General features: G+C 44.0%; 1 protein-coding gene across 1 annotated transcript in view; it reads right to left on the reverse strand.

Moving 5' to 3' along the window:
* Nucleotides 1-1,791: 1,791 nt before the first annotated feature.
* Nucleotides 1,792-17,937, reverse strand: part of LOC124719843 (basic proline-rich protein-like) — a gene marked incomplete at its 3' end in the record, with an annotated part of 56,301 nt that continues 40,155 nt past the window's right edge. Inside the window, 2 exon segments of the mRNA XM_047245029.1 lie at nucleotides 1,792-1,817; nucleotides 13,568-13,601. Of these exon segments, the coding sequence (XP_047100985.1) occupies nucleotides 1,792-1,817; nucleotides 13,568-13,601 (60 nt within the window).

Genomic DNA, 17,937 nt, shown 5'->3' on the forward strand with positions numbered 1-17,937 from the left:
AACCCGCCATGGAATTTACCACCGATTGGAACTTATTTGAGCAACAAAGTTCCATTCAGTTTGGCTACGGGTGCCACTGTTCTTTCAAGACTTCTGGACAGAGTCTTGGGTGATCTGAAGTTTCAGTGCGTCTATAATTATTTAGACGATTTGGTAATTTACAGCGCGTCATTTGAGGAACACCTTACACATGTGCAGTTGGTATTTGAAAGATTGCATAATGCAGGTCTGACGGTTAAGCCTTCCAAAATAAGTTTGTGTAATACTAGTATTGTCTTCTTGGGGCATGTTGTCTCTGAAAGAGGTGTGGAGGTAGATCAGGAATGCACATGAGCTATTAAAGAGTTTCAGCCTCCCTGCGATAAACAATGTGTTGCCCGTTTCGTAGGTATGTGTAATTTTTTTTCGTAAGTTCGTCCCTGATTTTGCCTTGTTAGCGGATCCCCTCAATCAGTTACGAAAGAAAAATGCTAAGTTCCATTGGGGCTCAAAGCAACAAACTGCTTTTCTCACTTTGAAACAGGCCATCGCTAATCCTCCAGTCCTTGCAGTACCTGATTTCAATTCGTAATTTAGTGTGCAGACTGATGCCTCCCGGGGAGGAATTACCACCGTATTACTACAAGGCCAAGAAGGTAGTCGATGGCCTATTGCTTATGCATCGCGTCGTTTATCTGATCCAGAACGAATGTACTCTGTTTATGAGTGCGAGACTTGGGTGGTGGTGTTTGCCCTCGAAAAATTTTCATTTTACCTGGAACATCGCCCGTTTGTACTGGAGACCGACAATCAGGCTCTCAGTACGGTGGGCAGTTCACATATCTGCCTTTTGATTCGAGGTTAGACACATTTGTGGTGCGGATAATACTGTCGCGGATGCTTTCAGTAGGATGTTCATGGATGGGGAACTGGAGGAGGGAACTGAGATAGGAGTGGGGGCCTTACTGACGGATGTTCTGGGGTTATTTTGCGACATACCCCAGAAACAAATTGATGATCTATATTGGGGACCGTTATATCAGTGTCTTAAAGAAGGTGAATAGGTACCGGGTCTTCAATTTCACAATGCCATTTCATGTAAACAGCAAAAGGGTTCTGGGGAGTACAAATTGTGTATCCCTAAGGAGCTAGTAACTATGGTTATTAAATTTTTCCACAACACTGCGTCAGGAGGGCACATGGGATTTAGTAAAACCTTGAACCACGTGTGAGAGCATTTATACTGGGCGGGTTTGTATACAAACAGTAGGAGTTTTGTTGCGAAATGCAATGAATGCAAGTGAGGCAAACCTGATGTAGGCCCCCGTACTGGATTTCTTCAGTCAGAAAGGGAGTCCAGTCCCATGGAGCGTCTCTATTGATTACATCGCCCCCTACCTCGAACTAGGAAAGGTAGTAAGTACATGTTGGTGGTAGTTGACATATTTTCGCATTATTCCTGGTTGTTGCCGACCAAGGGAGTCATGGCAGATATTACTGATCAGCAACTTGTTCGTGTTTTTTCTTGGTTTGGCCCTAAGAGGATCTTGGTTAGTGATAACGCCCCGGCTTTCATGTCAGGGTGATTTAAATATTTTCGTTTCTCTCAAGGGGTAAAACATAACCACAACACCGTATTATCCCAAGGCGTCCTTTGCTGAATGAGTCAATCTTAACTTGAAAGCCACCTAGTGCATTTTTCATACTTGTTCCCCTAAAAGCTGGGACACGTCATTGCCATAGCTCAATCAGGTGTTTCACTCAGCACGTCACGAGTCAACCGGCAGTACACCTAATGTGTTGATGTTTGGGCATTTGATAAATTCCCCTGTGTCTAACTTGACGAATATTAATGATTTACTGCCCAGGGAAATTACTCCGGCACGCCTTCGTGAGAATAGGGACACAACGAGGCATAACATTCTGCATGCGCACAATAGACAAGCCAAACAGTATAATCGTGGTAGATGCCCCTTTAGAGGGAAGGTGGAGGGGCTTAGTTTTTGTCCGTAACACATCCTCTTTGGGACATAATTAGATAAAAGGTAAGCAGCAGCCTCCTTTCTGTGGACCCTATTGAATAGAAAGGATTTTAGGGCCGGTAAATCATTTGGTTAGGCAGTTGAGCTCTTGGAAGTTCTACTGCATCCATATAAGCCAAGTTAAGCTGGCTAGGGAACACGTGTAGGCTTGGCACAGGCATTGTGTCAGAGGGAGCTCCACTCTGGGCATTTTTGCTCCCCCCCCCCCACCCCCCCACCCGTGGGTTTTGGGGGGAGGAGATTGATATGGTGTGTGATACTATCCTGTGATCTTGTTTAGAGCGCACGCTATAATCGATTATAGTTTGCTGTTCTGGCGCGGGTGGCACTCCAGTAGTGATTTGCTATTATGTCGCTGGCATGTGTTTGTGCTGGCCGGTGGAAAGTGAGAGGGTAGTCAGTTTCCGGATATTGCACAGAATGTGACGTTCGCTCTGCTTGACCTGCTGGTGACTAGTGCTATGGTGGTTGTGCCTCGCAATATGAGCAGAGTGGTCTGGGGCGGAGGTGACTCGCCGCTGTGCTGGCCATGCAGTGGTGATTAATTGGAGTTGGCGTACTTGTTCTGTCTGCCTGTCTGATGTGGAGGTCCGTTGGGGTCGTATGATACTCTGGCCCGGAGACAACTAGTTGCTAAATTTTGGAGTCGCCTGCCAGGTTAGGGTGTGGGCTCGGTTGGCTCTTCACATTTTCTGCTGGAAGCTCCAGCAGCGGTTTCTGAACTTCATTCTGATGTGGGATGGCGTTGTTGGAAGTTAATGGCACCATGGCTATGTTCTGTCGGGATGTTATATTGTTATTTGATTTTTTAATTTTATCTTGTGATGATATTATCTGTCGCGTGTTACCGAACATAACCAAGGTGCGTAAGTGATAGGCAGTTGTGGCAGGCATGTCAGGGAGCTCTCAGCATTTATTTTGAGGACCATTTCTAGTGGGAACGCTTCAAGGTGTTGAGAGCTCGGTCGTCTGTGATTGTGTTGGGAGTTGCCCTTGCCCTTTGGTTGTATCAAATTATTAGTTTGTTATTATGTTTATTGGTTGTGTGTTGTGCTTCTTTTTTTTATGGTGCCAAGTCCCATTATCTTTTATATAAATGATTTTAAATTGTATTGCCAAGTTAACTTATTATTGGATTTTGTCTCTTGGGTAAACTCTAAAAGCTGTTTTGATATTATTGGGTGGAAATCCTTGGATAGTTGTCCTATAAGAACACACATTCCAAAGATGACAGGTGAGCCGGACAGTGCAGAACGAGAGGTCCAAATGGTAATAAATGCGCATGGAATCTGAAGGGAACGTGGGTGCTCCAGTGGTAAGAGATGATTCAGAAGGTCAGCTAAGAGGGAACCTCTTGGACAGGCTCTCTAAGAGCCCCAAAGCAGATGGTGGGCAGTAAAGTTGCCAAGCAGCAAAAAGGAGTGAGGGAGCTGACAAATGAGCTAGAGTAAGTCCAACTTGGTAACAGCAAATGATGGAGGGGTGTATATGTTGCAAAGAGAAAAGGTGAAATGAGTAAGGGCAATGCTGGCTGCAACAGCTAGCAGTCGCATGTTAAATCAGATGGATGGCCAGCATGGCTACCACGTGAGGTGGAATGTCGTCCTTGGGGGTAAAGGTCACAGAGGACCAGAAGGAAACATGAAAGGTCAAATGGGTTGTGAGGACAATTTTTTTTTTCTTGGAAGCAGAAAACAAGCAGACACTGCAATTCCAAGAGCAGCTGTAATTCCTCCTTGAATCTAATGCCATGAATGTTCCATTGGAGAAGAGTCATCATGGGAATTGGAGAGGAGGGAACAAATTAAGATTAGTCACCTTGGTGGCTACTGAGTGACACCCCTAAAAAATTCACTGCTACAGGGGGAAGAGGCAGCAGAATCATGTTCCATGAGATCTACAAACATATAGGCACTCTCCCTGGGTCAGTCTGAATTCCATGGCAGAAAATTTGTAGGCAGTGGGCAGCAACAAAATGGAGGTCAGCCAGGTAAGGGTACATGTGCCAACACCACTGAAGAGGATCTCCAAGTCAGGGAAGGAGAAGACTATTTGTTTTTGTTTCAGTTCTTAGAACTTTCTAGTTGACAGATGAAGACTTGTTTTTAGCTGTAGAAAGTCTTTGCAGGAGTATTGCTTTTGTCCTTTCAGCCTGACAGTTGTGTAGCAGGTTATTTCGCCACCAAAGGTAAAGATTTGATGGCTTGTTGCGTAGCTGTAGGAGGGGACAGGGATGCTATTGTGACCTGTGTGATTTCACTACTGCAACATTGAATTTTAGATCAGGAGTCTGGGTGGGCATATCCTCCATTATGCATGGCATTGCAAAAGCGATACTGTAAATGCCAGCTGGTAAAATGCATGCATTTTGAGTAGCTAAGAACTGCAAGTGACGGTGGGGTTTGGTGTCCTTCACTCAGATCTGCTGGATGGCGTGCTCATTAAGACAGCAGAGAGGAGGCAAACAGCTGCCCTCATGAGCATCTCTGCCAATTGTAACACACTTGGCCATGTTTTGACAGGACACCCATTTTATTATAATGTTGACACTTGTAGGAACTCAACTGGTTTGGAATGTATGGTTGGACTGTGTTTACTTTATAGCTTGCCTTAATCTGCGAGGCAAAAACTACTTGAGCAAATGGTAGAAAATGAGTGCATGTGGGCATTAACTTTGCCTCATTCTTTTCATAAATGAGAAAAACAATTTCACAGAGCCTCCAACTGCAACACCTTCCAGAATGAGGCACGCATGAACCATAGTAAAGAACTGACCCTCTCCAGTACGTGATACCATGAGGAACCAAGGGCCTTCAAATTTATAGCCTCATACTGTTTATGTTTAGTAGAGACACACTAAGATGGTGATTGATACATTGCAAAAAAATCACCCATGATTGCCAACATCTCCAATGGCATACTCTTTCCAACTGGGAACCACCTCAGAGGGGGATTCACCTACCGTAAATTATTGTTCACATGTCAGGTCACACCTCCCGAACTCCTGACAGAGGGACCAATTGGCATTTGGGAAGGTAACAGCTCAGGCACTCACCCTTCTGGGCCTGACCTGTATAAGAGGGTACGTGAGAACCCTACCCGTTGACCTGGAGCTGCCAATTATGCATTACCTCGTCACCTGTAATGTGTCTAACGAATGGGACAGCCTTCAGAAACACACCAGGACAAAGGAGAAATGGAGATAATGAGGATTCACCAGCTAAATCTTCACAACCTTACCGAAACTGGCACCATTTACTTACATTTCTTCTTGATGGTGGCCTGTAATGTCACCACTACAAGCTTGTGTGTTACCTGAGCACCACTGTGGCACCACATTGAAACAGATGTTCAACACTATATTCATTAATCTGAAAGGCTGGGAATCAGCTCCAATTTTTGGATATATAGCCATTCACCCTTTCTTCTTACTTGTTCTACTGCAGTATATTAGCTTGTGCCCATCAAGAAGAATCTGTTCAATTTGCAGTGATTTTCATGTGACGTTCTGCATTAAACACAATACAGCTGCTGATATGCCACCTGAACTTTTATTTTCCTGTATGGATATCAGACATTTGCTCTATTTATCTAGGAATAGTCACATAATGGTTGTTGTGAGGAATAGTACTAATGAATAATTACAGTAGTGCATTTTATATCTGAAGTACTCTCACAGTTAATAAACAAAAATTTATATTTCTGAAAAAGTTCTGCAGTGACTTATGAAAACTTACCTTGCACTATCAGATGCGTATCTTGTTGAGGTTCCCACCTGAAATATTTGAAGAAATGGCCAGTGATTTACAACTGATGAGACAGTAAATAAATAGAATTCTATTAACGCCGCACCAACATGTGATTGGTCCACAATATGCTGTAAGTTAGGCTTGAAAATATCATTAAAGAGGACATGATAAACTGTTGCAGTTAATGAAACAGAATGTTAGTAAGAATTCATTCTCCATTTTCTCACTGTGTTCAGTACTGTAAATAACTACACAAGCCAGTAATTTGTTTGTAGCCATACTTCCTACTAGACACTTCACAAAAGAAAGTGACCAATAACATCTTTAACCTGTCATGCACTTACACCTTGTGTAAAATTTTCTTTCAGTTTCTTTCCATTATTTAAACTGCCATTCAATGACAGACGAATCCATCATCATAAGTGACACATTTGGGCCTTTGTGCTCTGGGCAGCCCAGACCAACCTGCAGAGGTGAGGGGTGACTTCTAAACCGAACCTTAAATTCACAACTGGAACTACATACAGGCTTGGACCATTAAATATACAAACATTAATAAATATTGGCAAACTCAAAATAGTTTCAAACATTGTAAATGCACAAGTTAAAATTGGCATTACAAAATAACACATTCACAGATGAAGAAATATCACAATCAGAAAACTGTAAATTCTTAACGGAGAACACAGGGAAGAAATTTGCTTAACTACTCCAGAACTAGGATCTGCATTCATAAATGGCAATTATGATGCAAATGGTGCCAAATTTTTCATTACCTCCAGAAAGTCTCTCTCCCTGCAATAATTCAATATTTAGGTGAGAGTTACACAATAATTAATGCACATGCACCAATAAATCAGGATAACAAGAACAATGCAGAAGGTAAAACAGTCCTCAGAACAATGTTGAGAAGCATCTGATGAAGTACCAGAGGAAAACATACAAATTTTATTAAACATCTATCCTCAGACTGGGACAGAATGGAGACAAGAACATTTTCTGCCTAAACTGCTATTAAATATATTTATTCACAACTGGAATTTTGACTGTTATGCCATTCTCAAGTGACAGCACACTATGAACTAAGTCAAAGTTATTAAATGTCATGCCTAGTGCTTGGGGAGTGGATATTAAGATGTACAGTATGATATGACTAACAGAAATTAGTACACAAAGTACGACCATTGTCTAGATATACAGACTACGAAGATTCCCATCTTGTAATGAATATGGAATTTGTAAACATGGTTAACACAAGGAAAGTATTACCTCAAAAGGAATTATAAAGGATTCAGACATCACACTGAGCTACCACATGAGAATTGTACAGCTGCCAAATTAATTTTGAATAAGTACATTCCATAACACTCCTGCTCCTGAGAGAAAATGTTTTAATTTACGAATGTCTGCCTGACTGGATGTAAGAAAAAAGGAAAATTGGCAAGAAAAATACATTTAGCATACACCACTAAAAAGATATGAGGACAACAATAATATGATTTGAGAAAATCAGACAGCTTATGTGCCAGTAGCAGAGCACAATTCCAAAAACATTAAGAATTCTAGAGTCAGAAATAGATATCTGTTGAAATTGACCATTACCACTGAATAATTAAAGTAAGATTCCTGGCCTAGAATAACTGATAACCATGTGCTCGTAGGATTCAACAAAATTCCATGAAAAGTGCAAGGAGAAAACTACAGCAGTAATTCTGAAATACGAGGTATATCAGAGATGGCTTAGGGCAGGATGGACCTGTGGAGGCCAAATTGATAAAGGACTGAAGGAGCAAAATACTATTGGAATACATCCGTAAAATTTTAGAAGCAAGACTGCTTTTATTCAAAATTCTTAAAGAAGCTGATATACAGAAGACAACACGGGTCGTCTTAAAAGAACTACAGCCTCATTTGAGATAAGGACAGACTTTAGCCAAGGCAATGTACTAACTCCATTATTCTTTCAGACTATACTAGAAAAGTGAATATTGAACAGATGGAGCAGTTGTCAGTATCTAATACCCATAAGTTGACTACTACTTAGTTAGAAAATTGATAATGTCAAAATTGTTTGTTCAACTTTTGTAGATAATTTAGCAATGCTGACAGTGTAGAAAAACCACAGAACAGAGAGAAAGAAATACAGTAGGAAAAGCATGACTACCCATCTCTTCTGATAAGAAGCTGTGAAGCAGTATTGGGTAACAACAGGACTGGGAGGGTCAGGGGAAGACAAATTTAAGGACCTATGAGAAGTCATGTAGCCAAATGGTGGGGAAAACAGAACCACAAGAGGAAGACTATGAAAGACGGACTTTGCATTTCAGTTAACAGAAGATATTTATAGTAAAAATTCATTCTACAAAATTGCAGAACCTACAACTTGCAAGACAGTCATTTGGCCAGAATACACATCTGTACCACAAATACCTGCTTTAGAATCAACAAAAGACAGTGAAAAGAAAAGATATTAGGAAACAGAACACCAGCACAAACATTTAAATTCAGAAACAATACAGAAATATACATAAAGATGCAGGAAAATAACTGGAGACAAAATTTGGCAAACAAGGCTAATGAGTCTTAGCATACTGAAAAGAAAAACTGTGCAGCAGTACTAAAACCATAAAAAAAGAACTTATTGGCTTACAGGAGTGCACAAAGACCTACAAGAAACTTGTATAAATTAGCAAGATATTTAAAACCAAACCAAATCCAGAAACAGGATTGAGCTGGTAAATTGTCCACAGCATAACAGTTCCAAAAAGACAAGATAGAAACTGGACGTCAGGTGCGTGGAAAAAAAAAATGTGTACAGATCAAGGAGTAGCATACATAAATGTAAAACCTTAGCTTGACTGTAATTGATCAGGAAAAAAAAATTGTTGCACATTTGTACCTTCTCAGTAAAGCATAGCAATTATGTATGTACTGCAAGCAAGTTGTAGCAAGCAGGTCAAAGAGTCTCTGCAAATATGCAGATAACAGTATTTGGAGTGTTTTGTTAGGCTACAGGAGACCTCAGAAATATTTTGCAGAGGTGGTGTTATGCTGTCAGTACTGCTTGCATGCAGTCACAAAAGAGCAATGCATGTAAGTGTCACTCCATCAAGAGCTGCATGCTGCTGTGGTTACATATCTAGTCAACAAACAAGATCATACAATAACAATATAAGTATATATTCCTTTAGCTCGAAAGTATGTAACTTGCCTTGATGGTATGGTATCCATTAACAACTATGACTGAGGTATTTACTCAGTGATTGCTTACTTGTAGAGAACTAGAAGTATAGCAAAACAACACTTGCTTGATGTGAGACAAGCTGTTTTGCATGTCTTCAAGATTGGGAGGTAGCAGTGCAGTACTTCTAGGGACTATGGCATACCACAACCACAAACAAGTGTGCATAGTCAATGGCAAAAACAGGAAACAAAAGTAACCAATAAGCCAAGGTCAGGTCATCATTGAAGAGCGAGGAGGAAGGACAAAATGGTTCAAATGGCTCTGAGCACTATGGGACTAAACTGCTGAGGTCATCAGTCCCCTAGAACTTAGGACTACTTAAACCTAACTAACCTAACGACATCACACACATCCATGCCTGAGGCAGGATTCGAACCTGCGACCGTAGCGGTCATGCGGCTCCAGACTGTAGCACCTAGAACTGCTCGGCCACTCCGGCCGGCAAGGATGGACAGAGTGTGTGTGTGTGTGTGTGTGTGTGTGTGTGTGTGTGTGTGTTGGGGCTTATGGGCGCTCAACATCGAGGTCATCAGCGCCCTGACACACATTAAAAGGAATGAATGTGGACAGACCTAATAAAACTGAAGCACTCACTCAAAGAAATCAGGAAAAGAAGGAAAATGCTGCACAAGAAAGTAAAACCCAAGGAAAGGGAAAACATAGCAACAAGAATGCCACAGGAAATTGTCATTGGCTGGCCACTTACATAAAATATGGGCGAGCTTGTCACATAGTGAACAAGTTAAAATCCTCTCCCTAAAATCTTTGTAAAAACATTTGACATGGCACAGAATTTTAAAACTTTAACCACATTGGGCCGAGTGTTGCCTAAAAGAGATGGCAGGTCCGCCGGCAAGTCAGCCGTGGCCCGCTGGTCAGAAAATAAAACGCAATCCAATAAAACGTGGCACACAGAGACCTGGACGCCGCAAGCATCACACATTGGAGGGTCCTCTCGCTGGAGCAGGAAGCCATGCGTCATAGGGCTGTGGCCTATTCGAAGCCGCGTGAGGAGAACCTCATCCCGTCGATGGGCTGAAAGGAAGTACACCACACACGTGTGGTGGGCTTGACTATACGGAGCTTATTGTCAGTCACTTCCAGCCACTCATCCTCCCACCAACGCATGATTCATGAGCTCAACAGCGAGGTGAGTGCGTGCAAGGTGATAGCACACCGAGATACTTGTGGATCGAGACACGCCTCCTTGGCTGCTAGATCTGCCCTTTCATTCCAGCAATGACGACATGACCCGAAACCCAGCAGAAAGCTACAACCTTCCCCAGTCGCTGTAGTCGGAGGAGGGCATCCTGGATGGTCTGGACTATTTTGTTTGCCGGTTACAAACATTGCAATGAGTGAAGGGCACTCGGAACAGACAAGAAATTTAGGAGAGGAAGAAAGCCTCATCTGCTCCAGTACCCGCAAGATCGCAGACAATTCCGCATCAAAGACAGTAAAAGTCTGAGGCAGTCGGACCTTGAGGACACAATCCGGAAAAACAACTGAGCAACCAATGGAATCCCCTTGTTTTGATCCATCCGTAAAAACAGCTACATAGTCGTGGCGCTCAGATAAAATGGCAGAAAATACTGCATTAAAAACAGTGGCAGGAGTGCAATCTCTCTTGTACTGCAATAAATCTAAAATCACTCCGGGCCTTTTCAGTAACCAGGGTGGCAGGCGGTTAAAACCCAGGATTTGGGGTTGTACAGACTCCACACCAAGGGATTCTAGCACACGTTGCACACGGAGACGGCGGGAAAAAAGGTGGTCCAGAAGTGGATGGGCAACAAGATGGTGAGCAGGCGAGCTGGGAGCTGCAAGAAACTTACATGCCTGGTGCACCAGCAGGAGCTGGCACTGGATGGTAAGTGGCAGTTTGCCAGCCTCAGCACAGAGGCTGCGTACGGGACTGGTCCGATAAGCAGCCGTGGCCAGTCGAATCCCAGCATGGTGAACAGCGTCAAGGATCTGCAAATAAGACGGCCTTGCTGACCCATATACTGTGCACCCATAGTCCAGCCGTGAACACATAAAAGCGCGATAAAACTGAAGGAGACACGCCCTGTCCGCTACCCAAGACCTGTGGCTGAGGCACTTCAGGATGTTCAATGCCTTCAGAGTTCTGGCTTTCAAGTCACGTAGGTGTGGCAGCCATGACAACCTGGAGTAAAAAATTAGGCCCAGAAAACGCACTGTGTCTCTAAAATGTAGGACAGTATCCCCCATATGCAAGTCAGGCAAAGTAAAAAGACGACGAGAACGATTAAAATGAACACAAACACACTTATCGGCAGAAAACCGAAAACCCGTCTTTGCAGCCCACTCCTCTAACCGCCGCACTGTTAGCTGCAACTGACGGCTCACGGTTGCAACACTGGAGGAGGAACAGAAAAAAGCAAACAAGGAGCACTGTACTGGACTCCTCACTGTAGACGTTATACTGTTGATGGCTATGGCAAAGAGGGTAACGCTTAAAACACTGCCCTGGGGGACACCGTTCTCTTGCTCAAAGCGATCAGACAGTGTGTTACCAATGTGGGTCCGGAAAAACCGCTGAGACAGGAAAGACCGAATGAAAATGGGGAGGTGGCCACGAAAGCCCCATTGATGCATTTGTGCAAGAATACAGTGTCTCCTAGTAGTATCATATGCCATACTGATATCAAAGAAGATACCGATACAGTGATGCTGATGGAGGAAATCCTGCTGAATAGCCGCCTTCAGGAGGGTCAGGTTGTCGACCGTGGACCGAAATTTTTGGAATCCACACTGAAAGCGGCTAAGGAGCTGTCTGATCTCTAACAGCCAGACCAGACGACGGTTAACCATCCGTTCCAGGGTCTTTCCGACACAGCTTGTCAAGGCGATACTATGATAACTACTGGCACATGTGCGGTCCTTTCCTGGTTTGAGGAGAGGTATGAGGATTGCCTCCCTCCACGAGGTAGGGAACACTCCTGTCTGCCATATGAGATTAAAACATTCAAGGATGATTTCCTTTGACGCCGCTGGCAGATATCGCAGCATGGAGTACCGGATGCAGTCTTAACCTGGTGCAGTGTCAGAAGTCTTATTAAGTGCCGATTCAAGTTCCCACATGGAGAAAGAGAAGTTGTAGGCCTCAGAACTGTTCGACCGAAAGTCCAAGTTCGCTCTTTCGACAGTCGCACGGTAGCGACAAAACGCTGGATCCTGGGTTGCAGTGGCAGTACGTTGTGCAAAATGCTCTGCCAGTGTCTGAGCAATGGCTCTGGGTGTCGTTTGGAAGTATCCCTGGTTCAGGACTGCAGCTATTGGTAAACGGCTGCGTTTACCGGAAATCCTCTGGATGGCTTCCCATACTTTTGTGGAACAAGTGGAACGGTTGATGGAGTCCAGGAACTCCTGCCATGACCTTTTCTTGCCCTCTTTAATGACACGGCGTGCCCTGGCTCTCGCGATTCGAAAGGCGGTAATATTGGCCGCTGTTGGGCGGCATTTAAATCGTCGAAGAGCCGCACGCCTGTCCCGGATGGCTGAATGGTACTCTTCTGTCCACCAAGGTACAAGGCGCCGCTTAAAAGGGCCAGAAGACCGTGGTATGGACAGGTCAGAAGCATGATGGATCACAAGTGTGATGTGATCCACCCATTCCTGTACGCTGTTGTGGCGTTCAAAGACAGCCAACCGAGTGAACAGTGGCCAGTTTGCTCTGCCAATCATCCACAATGGCGGCCTCTGCTTCAGCAATACACCGTCCAGGAGATGAATGCGAATGGGGAAGTGATCGCTGGAATGAAGGTCGTCAATGACCTCCCAGTGAACAGAGTCAGTGAGGGTTGGAGAGCAGAAAGATAGGTCAATGGCTGAGAATGACCCAGTAGCAGTAGAGAAATGAGTCTGAGTACCTGTGTTGAGGATGCACAACACTTGGGATGTTAGGAGGCTCTCCAAAATTCGACCTCGAGCGCAAAGAGAAGTGGAGCCCCACAGGACATGATGGGCATTGAAGTCTCCCAGGAGGAGAAATGGGCGGGGGAGTTGGTCGATAAGATCTGTGAGAGCATCTAAGTTCATTGCATCCAGAGGGGGTAAATAAAGGGAGCAAACGGTAAGCCTCCGACGTGAATGAATTTCAACTGCAACTGCTTGCAGGTCAGTATCCAGGGGGAGAGCAGAGGAGTGGTGGTCATTATTGACAAACACAGCGACTCCGCCTTTGGCCCTTTCTCCAGTCAGGTCATCTTTGCGATATAATGTATAGCCCCTTAGTACAGGAGCATCAGAAGGTTTGAAATGCATTTCCTGTAAACACAAGCACAGGGGACGTTGCCGTGCTAGGAGGTTAAGTTCCTCCACATGTGCCCGGAATCCATTCACGTTCCACTGTATAATGGGAGCCATCTATCAGGGTGGGAGTACCTTCAATCTCACTTTCTGTCAGGGAGGAGAGCCCACAACAGGCTGTTTTGGGGCGAGATGATTGCCCCAATCTGACATCAAACTCCATCGCCTCTGAAGAGGAGTCGAGAGAGACATCAGAGAGAATGACGTCAACATCAGTAGACTGATTAACTTCAGTCTCCTTCAGTGGCGAGTCTTCACCTTTGGCTTTGGTTTAGATTTTCTGGCCTGAGGTGGCATTGGAGCCAAAACCTCAGAAGCAGTAGGGGGTGTAGCAGCGCTGAGCAGTGCACAAGACTGGACGCAGGAAGGGGCAGGAACTTCCTTAATGTCAGCCACCACGGCCTGGTCAGAAGGCCGGGGGGAGCAACAGGCTTCACAGGAATGGCAGCAGCACATATACATTGACAAATGCAGGTGCTAGTGCTGACAGTAGCAACCTCCGTTTGTGTAGCGGCATCGGTTTTCAAGACTGGCTGTTTCAGAACAGAAGAAAAGGAGGCAGCGAATGTGGGCGGCTGCATGGAGTTTTAGATTTTCTTTGCCTCACCATACGGGATGCGTTTAGTGGTTTTAAGTTTCTGGATCATCCGTTCCTCAAGGAAAACTCTGCATTCCCTACTCCACACAGGGTGACCCCCAGAGCAGTTGACACACTTGGGAGGAGAGGAGCAACCAACTCCCTCATGGGCGGCTTTACCACATTTCACGCAAGTGGCTTCCCCTTTACAGCCGAGAGTAGTGTGGCCAAAGTGTTGGCATTTAAAACACCACATGGGGTTGGGGTAATAAGGCCATACACTGAGGCGTAGGAAACCTGCCTTCACATGCTCTGGCAATTTGGTGCTGTTAAATGTAAGGATAAATGAGTCAGATTTCATGAGAGCACCATCCACCCGTTTCATAACGTGTTGCACGTTGACAATTCCTTCCTGGGACCATTCAGACTTCAGTTCGTCCTGGGGAATGTCAACGAGATCTCTGCAAGTCACAACACCCTTGCTGTAGTTCAAGGTGTTGTGAAATTCAGTCTCTATCGCAAACTCCCCAAGAAATTGTGCCTTCTGAAGGTTCTGGACTTGCTGGAAGCCACATGTTTCAACCAGCAAGGTGCCATTTCGCAAGCACTTTACAGACTTTAACGTGCCAGCAATACCTTCTAAGCCCTTCTCTATATAAAATGGCGAAACTTTTTCAAAACTCCCATCTTTTCTTTTAATTATGAGAAACACGTTCTGCGAAGCAGCATGCATTCTGTTACTACTACCTGTATCAGGAGGACTGGCTACATGAGCCCTCTTGTTAGATTGGGTGTTAGAACCTATCAGCGGCCCACCCTTTCCTCTGGGAGGAGGAGAAGAAAAGTTCGAGGGTTCCATCTCGGTCTCACGAGCAGCTAGGGAACTAGAAGTCCACCTAGACAGAGCCCCGCATGCCTAGGTAAGCCTTATACAACTGAGGTGCGGCAGGTTCCCCAGAGGTTGCCCGCTAACGACTGTTCCACCTCAACAGCCATGCATCTCATCAGCGCGCAGCACACCTTGAGATTGAGGGGTTGTTTATAGAGGTTTATTCCATCCTCTCGATCCGGGCGATCAAGCCAAGATCCCCATTCCCTGAGACACACAACGTTCCACCGCCACGCCGCACAGTGGTCGCCGAAGTATGTCCAGAGCTCACGGTGACAGGGGACTAGCGGTGCTTACCAGTCCCCAGCTCAGGAACCCCGGGGGCACCAAGCCCGTACCCAGCAAATGAATGCTGAGCCCCTGGGGGCAAAGGAAGGACAGAATGATTTGTAAGCGATCAGCTGCTGCTCCAAGAGAAACATCTCAACAAATCAGGGATGACCTGAAGCAACATAATGGACTGATTTGATGCACATCTACTGTAAAAAGTCACTAAGTAACAGATGATTTACATGATAAATGACATAAAACCACTCATAAATTCAAAAAAATAAGGACAGGATAGAGTTTGCAAGGAAACCTCTAACTTGGAATGCCAAAGATAAGTCTAAGATTTCATGGAGTGACAAAAATTAATTTAACATATTTATTTTGTGATGGTGTCCAGTATACAGGGTGAGACACTACGAATTGCCACCAAGAATAACTCTGGAAGTATGGTAGGAGTTGAGAAGTTTGTGGGACAAAAGTTTCATGATACAACAGGTCCATAATATGACAGTTTTTACTTGCTTCAGAGATATAAAGGTCAACTTTTTTTTTAAATGAGATGCTATAGTTTGTTACATATTTTCTGATAGCGGCTGTAGATACAAATCCAATGATGTGTAACAGTAAGGTCAAAAAGGGTCAAAAAGGGTCAAAAAGGGTGGCATGAACGTCCATTTACAGAAGGTGTTCAAAGTGATGATCATTGGTATGAATGTAGTGGCTGAAATCTTCTTATGAAGTGAGTGGTATTCCTTATCACATTGGCACTTATCGAAGCATATCCTCTGGCAATTCTCTCTCACATATCTTCAGGTGTAGTTGGAACATCGTTATAAACAATGTCTTTTACAAATACCCACAAGGAATGCTCCAGAGGCATCAAGTCTGGTGAACCAGCTGGCCATGACACATCACCTCCATCTACAATCCAATGATTTGCGAACTGTCTCTGCAACTCATTTCTAGCCGTCAGCGAAAAATGTGCTGGGCACCCATCGTTTTGATACCACATTATGTTCCTTGTTCCTAAAGGTATTTCTTCCAATAACATAGCTAATGTTTCTTGCAGGAATGTGGTGTACTTCCTACTACTAAGACTGACTTCGATGAAATAGGAGCCTATAATTCTGTCCTCCAGAATCCCACACTGTATCATCACTGACCATGGTTTTTGATGTGCAACTTGCAGCATACAATATCGATTTTCAGTTGCCCAATAACGCATGTGATGCAAATTAACATTTCCACGGTACATGAATGTAGCCTCATCAATAAATAAAATTAAATCAATAAATGTGTCATCCCTCTAAATCTGAAGTTGAGCCAGCAGAATTTAACGTGACACATTCAGTCCGTACTACATGATTCTTGGTGAAGAATGGTACGGTAAGGATGATGTTTATGGCAATGCAGAACACGAAAAACACTACTCTGGCTCATGCAAGATTCCCTTGTGATTTGACACAAACTAGATCAAGGATCTCTAACCTCAGTGCAACAGTACCAGCTCACTGAATTTCTTAGGCATTCTCCGTAAATGAGAAGCATATCAACTTGTTCTTCAAAGGAATACATCATTCACATTTGCTTGATTCAACGATACTAGTCTTACCGTTCCTGTTAGTGTTTTATTGCAAAACCATCGAAAGGCTTTTACACGTCAGTGGCATGTTAGATGGATACGCCCTATTTGGCGAATATTTACTATTAGTACGAGATAGGAGAGAGAATTGTATGAGCAAGTGCTTTGATAAGTGCTGATGTGATAAGGAATACCACTCAATCCATGATAAGAAGATTGCAGCACTGCACTGATACCAATAGTCATCACTTCCAACACATTCTATAAATGGACATTCGTGCCAACTTTTTGATCTTTGTCAACCATCAAAGACCTTATTGTTGCACATCATTGGATTCATCTCAATAGCCAATATCAGCAAATAAGTACCAAACTATAGGATCCTATTAAAAAAATTAAAAATTAAAGTTGACCTTAATGTCTGAGGCAACCCAATCTAGCAACACAACACCAATGTCATATTATGGCCCTCCATTGTCCCAGGCAACATTTGCCCCACAAACTTTTCAGCTACTCTCATATTTTCAGAGTTATTCTAGGTGACAATTGTTACTCACCCTGTATACATCACAAGAAAGCTAAAGGGACAATCAGGTACAGATCACTAAGCATCCGTACCAGATCCGTACCAGATCGGTCTGACGGAGGAGATAGAGAAGATCCAAAGAAGAGCGGCGCGTTTCATCACAGGGTTATTTGGTAACCGTGATAGCGTTACGGAGATGTTTAAGAAACTCAAGTGGCAGACTCTGCAAGAGAGGCGCTCTGCATCGCGGTGTAGCTTGCTCGCCAGGTTTCGAGAGGGTGCGTTTCGGGATGAGGTATCGAATATATTGCTTCCCCCTACTTATACCTCCCAAGGAGATCACGAATGTAAAATTAGAGAGATTAGAGTGCGCACGGAGGCTTTCAGACAGTCGTTCTTCTCGCGAACCATACGCGACTGGAACAGGAAAGGGAGGTAATGACAGTGGCACGTAAAGTGCCCTCTGCCACACACCATTGGGTGGCTTGCGGAGTATAAATGTAGATGTAGATGTAGAAGCATGGTGGTGGAAGTGTCATGGTGTAGGGATGTTACGTGTACAGTCACATTCTACAAAAGAATACGATTCCTTGTAGTAGACACAATATGTCACATAATTGGATATTTCAGCTGGTCCACAATTTGGAACACACCTCTGTCTATTTTCTAATTCTTTTCAGACCAAAACTGAAAATTTTTGAGTACCTAAGCCAGAGCCTGGGTCTCAATCCAACTGAACACCTCTGA

The sequence above is a fragment of the Schistocerca piceifrons genome, chromosome 11 (genome assembly GCF_021461385.2).
Source record: "Schistocerca piceifrons isolate TAMUIC-IGC-003096 chromosome 11, iqSchPice1.1, whole genome shotgun sequence".
NCBI lineage: Eukaryota > Metazoa > Arthropoda > Insecta > Orthoptera > Acrididae > Schistocerca > Schistocerca piceifrons.